We start from the raw sequence: 7,649 nt of genomic DNA on the forward strand, positions 1-7,649 counted from the left end.
ACCACCACTACCACCATATCATTACCATTACCACTACTACTACAACCACCACAACCACATCGTCATCACTACCACTACTACTGCAACCACCACTACCACCATATCATCACCATTACAATTACTACTACAACCACCACAGCCACATCATCATCACTACCACTACTACTACAACCACCACCACATCATCATCACTATCACTACTACTACAACTACAACCACCACCACATTATCATCACTACCACTACTACTACTGCAACCACCACCACCATATCATCATCATTGAAATATTTTTTTTTAAAATTGAGCTTTATATAGTGCAATATCTACTAAATGTGCTCAAAGCGCTTTACAAAGGGTCCCTGGTCAACATTTAACATGTAGGACGGGACATGACGCCTGTTAGGCGATATTACAATTTTTCGGACAAAGACAACTCTGTTAACGGCCAGGTACTCATTTTACACCTGAGTACGGTGAGAGAATGTGAGTAAAGAGCCTTTTCCAAGGACTCAACAATGCGCCGAGCGCGAGGCTCGAACCCAGGACCTTCCGATCCGGAAGCGAGTGTCATACTACTAGACCACATAGCCGCATCATTACCACTACTACTACAAACACCACCACCACATCATCATCACGACCACTACTACTACAACCACCACCACCACCACCATATCATTACCATTACCACTACTACTACAACCACCACCACATCATCATCACTACCACTACTACTACAACTACAATCATCACCACCACCACATCATCGTCACTATTACTACTACAACTACAACCACCACCAACACCACATCACCTCACTAACACTCAGTACTACAATCACTACCATTAGGTTTTGGAGCTTTACTTCATTTGAAATAAGGAAACTTCGGAATTGTATTTGGCATTGTGTTTATATATCATAATATAATTCTAATCAGTTATCTATTTAGAACTAGATACTATACAATATGTATGCCAAATACCACCCCAATTCCCCTTCTTGTGTGCGGGAATTCCTCTTTCGGCATTGAAATTGAGTGTGAGAGAGTCATCACTACACACATAAACAACAGAAACAATTTAAAAACAAGACTATGACACGCAACCACTCACACACGAGGCTATACTATTTATCCTTTTCTCTATATAGAATAGGACAAGACAAACAATAGCTTGACTCTCGCTACACTTCGCATTGATGTTTGTCGTCTCACGAGTTCAACTCTCGGTCGACCTGTCAATATTCCTTTTTGCCTCGGACGTAATCATTAATAGAATGTGTGGTTTTGACCGTGAAGAAAACCTTAAGAAGTCACATTTATATCATTTTAGAGAGATCGTTTTGAATAATTTTGAGTTAAACGAGCGAGCAGCAACTTGTTTTCATGAGTCATGAACGGCCGATCAGCGCTTGTTTACTATAGTAACGCGATTCCCAGCCAACAGCAAAATGGCGGATATTTTTCTCATCGAGGCCGCTGGTTGGTTAGCCAATAAGAGCACCGTACGGTTTCCATTGGGTAAATTCCTTGGTAGTAACAGAACATGTGTTACGTGGTATTGTCTTTGTATTGTATCGCGTTCGAAAACGTTATGAATTTTGTGCGCTGCATTAATCAATTATTATTTTACACACTATCTACATTCCAACAAAATTCTTTGTTTAACTTATGACATTACATTTGTGTTTAAAAAACTAGATTTACATAAAACAATATCCACTAAACGTGCCCAAAGCGCTTTACAAAGGGTCTCTAGACATGAGCACCACTTAACATGTATTGCCAGACATGATGACGATATTACAATTTGTTTTTCCGACAGAGACAACGACCAGGCCCTCATTTTAAACTTGAGTACGGTGAGATGATGAGAGTAAAAAGCCTTTCCCATGAACTCATCTATGCACCGCTAAGAGTGGGATTCGAACTCTAGACCGTACAGTTAGTTAAACTAAAAAGCTTCATCGAAGAGGTTAATCTGCATCTTTAACAAACTTCGTGGCGTTTGTGTGTTGAACCCATGACCTCAAGAAGTCAGGAAAAGGGCTCTAGATAGATACTACGATTGATACCACCTTTTTTTTTTGGGGGGGGGGGGGTGGTGGTGGATGGCGTCGATTGTTTAGCGACCCTCTCCCGGCCAGACGGAGTTGTCGTAACAGTACTTCGATCGCCGCCATCTTGTGCTTATCTACTCACTTCATTTCTTGTAATTTTTATCTTTAAAACTTTAAAAACCAGAAATTTCCCATTTCAGATAATCTTCATTATAAACTCAATTTTTTAAAACAAAACGTGGCTCAACTCGACATGACACCGGAATGACACGGTGTGGCACATATATGACCAATAGATTTCATCTGGTAACATCCATGGAGATAACTAACGCTGATAACTGAATTTAAAATTAACTATACAAAATTTAGGTTGTGGTCTAGTTGTATGACTCACGACTTCGTATCGGAAGATCCAAGGTTCGCGACTCTCTCCAAGTGGCGCATAGTTGATACCTAGGAAATGTTCTTTACTTACATTCCCTCACCGTACCCAGATGCAAAATGAGTAACTGGCCGTGAGCAGCGTTGTCCCTGTCTGAAAAAAATTGTAACCTCGTCTAACAGGCGTCATGTCTCGTCCTACATGTTAAGTGTCGTTGTTGGCTCGGGGCCCCGTGTAAAGCGTCTGAGCACCTTTTCCGGATATTGCGTCGCATACATGCTATTATTTTTCAAACAAATGTTTTAGGGTGAGTGAAGTTTTTTTTTCAGAAACTGCAAAAACCTTGAATTTTGTTGTTCTGGAATTTGTGAGGGTTTGCGAGAAATGTTGGTTTAAATATCTTATTGTATGAACAATGAGTATATGTTATCGTGTTAACAGACCTATCCTACCTACTTGAAAAATTTAGATTTCGACATTTTTAAGAGATAAAAATTGTAGTCACTATGGCTAACTTTAAAAATGTAACAATTTACCTTCAACGGATTAAATAACACTTCAAAATCCACAACACGTTGAGAGTCTAGCATCAAATTTCATTTTCAATAAAAACTTTAATGACCAAGAGTTGCTCATGAATTTCTGAAATCGGAGCCAAAATTCGTAATTCTACGAATGTTTCGTCATGGTTGGCATGTCTGGGTGTAAAAGAAATAATCGACGGTTTTCTGTATTTTGCTGTCTATTTCATGGAGAATATTTGGCTGAGTTATGGCCCTTTGAATAATATAATACAATCTGTACAAAGTTGTTCTGAGAAAACGGCCTTATTGTTTACTACACGTCATTTCAGTGAATTGCGTAGTTAAGAAAATTAGAATGTTTTATAAAGTGCAAATTTTGCTTTGAAATATGGTGAAAGTAAGCACAAATTGACAATTCCAATTTTCATCTTAAATAACATGAGAGTTTATATAGAGTAAAATGCACTAGACGTGCTCAACGTGCTTTACAAAAGGTCCTAGCCAATAATAAATTATTCTTAATATCTTTGACGAGACTTGACGCCTGTATAGCGCCACATCCCATTTCAAAAGGCTCTAGGCGCTTTACATTCATAAGGCATATAGATAAATAGAATGAAAAAAACCATGGCAATTTCAATTACTTATATAACGGATACACAAAACATTTTAGAAAATAATAAAACTTCATTTACAAAATAGAAATCATGAGACAAAAGGTGTTTTTTGAAAGCTGACATTGAGTCTGCACTTCTAATATTCTGGGGTAGATCGTTTCAAAAATGGAGCGCCAAAATTCATACGATTGTTCACCAACTTTGCGGGATGTTTTAGGTTTAGATATTTTTCTATCACTTTTAGATCTTAAATGTCTACTTTGAAAATATGTTACAGTGAATGACATAATCACTTGGATGGTGAAAAGGTTTGAACTGAGATATTGCCAGGTTTAGTTAGAAGGCCAATTTTTATTTTAATTTTAAAAAATGAGTTATTGTCATAAATGATTAAATCAACCCTTTTTGTACATTTTCGGGACATATCAAAGCTTAATTTCACTTCTAAATATGTTTTACTGCTAGTCAAGTTGGAAACGTATGAAATTTGAGAAAAGTTGCTGGATACCTTTCCCTTACATCTGACCATAACTTCAGGAAAAATCACCCGATTTACTTCAAATAAAGATTAAAATACTCTGGTAATCAAATTCTTTCAGAAAATGCAAAAAGTGCAAATCCAAAATTTTCACCTTCCGACTGATTACGTCATGCACTGACACATTTGGTCATATAAATATCCAGAGGTATGACTATACCGTATTTATTAAGAATTAAATGTACATATTTTGTAATCAGGGCAAGTGTCTAAGGAGACCAGAAGCAGATGATGTTGTAGGTCTATATTCGAAGTTAGTCTAGCAAGATTGTTTTGTGCAACTTGAAGGTTTTTAATATTTCTATGGAAATTTTTGCCAAAGAAGAATTACAATAATCTAGGGCGTTTATCAAAAGTTCAGTTATATTCATAAGAATTAAGAATCTACTTTTTAAAATTCTTCAAATGCATTTGATTTGATAAGTTGTTTAACTTGAACTGACATTGACAGGTTGCAGTCAAAAGAGATGCTAAGATATTTTTCTTTGGTGGCAGCTTCAATAAAATTAGTTCCAAAATTAATCGAATTTTGTTTCCAAAATCAATAATAATCTATTTCTTTACAGTTTCAATTTCTTTATCCAAATAATTCCGACTTAATGCCAGGATATGGTTTTGAGGCGATGTGTCACACAGGGTTGCCAGATTAATTTCAGGCATTCTGCCAACTGGATTTTAAAAGTCTGCCAAATACCACAAAAATATGCCAAACCGTACTATTTATAGTACCCCCTTTGAAAACTCATCAGTTTTGTTAAACAAAAAATTCTCAAGGCCGATGTCATAATTTTTTTTTTTCATTTCCCAAGTTTAAAAAATCACTAATACATAAAAATTGCCATGGAAAACGTGTTGTAGACCTATACATTCATCCCTAAGCCTCGGAAAATAAAATCTGCCAAATATCTGCCAAACTGCCAAACCGATTTTTCTCTGCCAGACGACTTCAAATTCTGCCAAAAAAAGGACATTTGGCAGAAAATCTGCCAAATTGGCAACCCTGGTGTCACATATGACCGTTTGACGACTGTACTAGCTCGTATTACTTTCAAAAGGTTTACAGTACTTTGAACATACACAACTCAAAAATGAACTTAACATCACAGATAATCTCCCTAGATTACGATGGATTGGAAGAAACGGGTTTAGTGAGTGACCGTGTCCGAAATATTGTTGAACCGACTCTATGGTTCATCATGCTTATTCTGAACGTTATGGGCGTGGTCACGAATACCATCAACATCCGGGTGTTTATAGAACAAGGCGTGAAGAATGACAGCACAAATATTGGATTTGTTTGTTTATCTATCAGTGATCTGCTCTCTTGTGCTAGCCTGGTGCCATTCTCTCTATGCTGTGTTGTGCAATACACGGATGGCCTTGTTAAATATATCACGTGCACAGCCTTTGCTATACCGTTCAGTTACGGTCACGTGGCTTTACAAAACATGAGCACATGGATAACAGTTTACATATCTCTGATAAGAAGCCTCTGTGTTGTTTTCCCCTTGAAGGTAAAATCACTTTTTACACCCAAAACCACGGTAGTCGTCATTACATCTGTTGTAGTCTTCTTTTTAATATTAATTTTCCAATATTCTGCATTCACTTCACTCGTGTGGGTTTTTGAGCCGATGTTGAACGCAACAGTTGCATACATTGTAGATTCACCTACTTCGAAAATCACACTCTACTACCAACAACTCATCACAAATCAACTTTCGCCATCTTTGGCTGTTTTGATTGTTTCTATAAATTCAGTGCTGATGACACGTAAACTTATTCAAGTGAAACAATGGCGATCAAAGAATGCGAGTAGTTCAAGTAGTACGGATCCAAAAGTGGACGTGACCTCTAACCCTTCCAAGAAACAAATGGCATCCAAGGACATTGAGCTCATCAGATTCATCAACACGACAGCTGTAATATTTCTGGTGTGCAATTTAATAGGATTCATACCCAGCATTGCGATTATGGTTTTTCCTGACGTCAGTTTTAATGGAATCAATAAGAATTTGTTTTACATTGTTTTCTTTGTACGGTTTTTGTTCGATTCCATAAATGCCTCGATTAATTTCTTTTTTTACATCCGGATTTCCAGTCGTTACAAAGAAGCCTTTTCTACGTCATTCCAGGCGTGTTCGAGAAGACACGTGATTTATGATTAGTCACCTCTTCTCGAACCCAGGGAATGTAAGAGTAAAGATTATATTTAATAGAAAGAATTAATAATTGCTTTTAACAATTAAAATATCAAATACATTTACAAACGTAGAACTGATTTCAACAACACAAGGTAACACCCAACTGCCTCAGCACCTTAACACACATGATGATATTCTGAGGCTAAGAACACTTGCACGAGACAGAGCTTTATTGAGGCAAATTACTAGCTGGGTAATAGAAACACACTGACAAACTCGAAGTGACGCACACATTCACAACAAGCGTCCATAGAGACTGCGCAGCCATATTTATTATTATTATTATTATTATTATTATTATTATTATTATTATTATTATTATTATTATTATTTTTTTATATTATTATTATATTATTATTATTATTATTATTATTATTATTATTATTATATTATTATTATTATATTATTATATTATTATTATTATTTCATTATTAATGATATACATCATTATACTTTATATTTAACATCGACAACACATTATTCAGAAACTTCTGTAATCACGACCATCACGACATAGTCAACAATTCCGAAAAAACGAAAAATCTTTGCGATGTGCTTACCCGCTTGTTTACTGAAAAATCTTCGATCCTTGAGGCATATAGGGCCTGCACGAGCGTTCTCCATCTGTTTCTGTCCTTGGTTTTTTTTTTTTTCCTAGTATGCTACGAGCTGAGGTTTTTGTCACATTCAGTTGTCGGTTAGTTAGCGCCTACGTGTCTGCTTCGGTCGCCGAAACCTTTTCCCCTTGTAGTTGGAGGTTCTAATTGGATTCAGTAGTGTGACGTCACGCCGCCTGGCAACGGCGGCCATCTTGGTTCTAAACAAAGAAAATCATTACTTTTTATTCTTCATTCTGGCTAGAACTTTTCATATGCCTTGTAATCAGAATGTGTAAAAGTCAAAACATGATCAAATTTATGTGTTTTTTTCCCCCTCTGGATACCCTTTATGCTCGCCGGAGAAATATTTCATACGGGCGTCCGCCATTGTTCCGATAGTTTAAAGCCAGTGTCACTAAGTTACCATGCGTCATTAGGAAGGAAATGACGTTACGACTGTTGAAGAGTATTAAGAAACTGACGGTTGACGTTGATATATATATATATATATATATATATATATATATATAATATATATATATATATATTATAAAAGAGCACCAGTCTCCACCAAACATGTACAATGGCACGTTACACGACACACATGGAACTTTTGTGAGGATTAATGTAACAATATATCGAAAATTGAATATTAGAATTTTAAGAAAATTAAAGATTACAATTATGTAGATGGTCTATTAAGTTATGCTGATGCCGATGGAATAT

The 7,649-nt window shown here is 36.3% G+C and overlaps 1 protein-coding gene across 1 annotated transcript in view; it reads left to right on the forward strand.

The window, feature by feature from the left end:
- Nucleotides 1-6,638, forward strand: part of LOC144971507 (uncharacterized) — an 8,300-nt gene extending 1,662 nt beyond the window's left edge. Inside the window, exon 2 of the mRNA XM_078912483.1 lies at nt 5,176-6,638. Coding sequence (XP_078768609.1) covers nt 5,209-6,288 — 1,080 coding nt within the window. The 5' untranslated portion in view covers nt 5,176-5,208 and the 3' untranslated portion in view covers nt 6,289-6,638. The remainder of the gene's footprint in view (nt 1-5,175) is intronic.
- The last annotated feature ends 1,011 nt before the right edge of the window (nt 6,639-7,649 follow it).

This window comes from Berghia stephanieae, chromosome 1 (assembly GCF_034508935.2).
Source record: "Berghia stephanieae isolate SIO BIC M18660-M18661 chromosome 1, UCSD_Bste_1.3, whole genome shotgun sequence".
Lineage (NCBI taxonomy): Eukaryota > Metazoa > Mollusca > Gastropoda > Nudibranchia > Aeolidiidae > Berghia > Berghia stephanieae.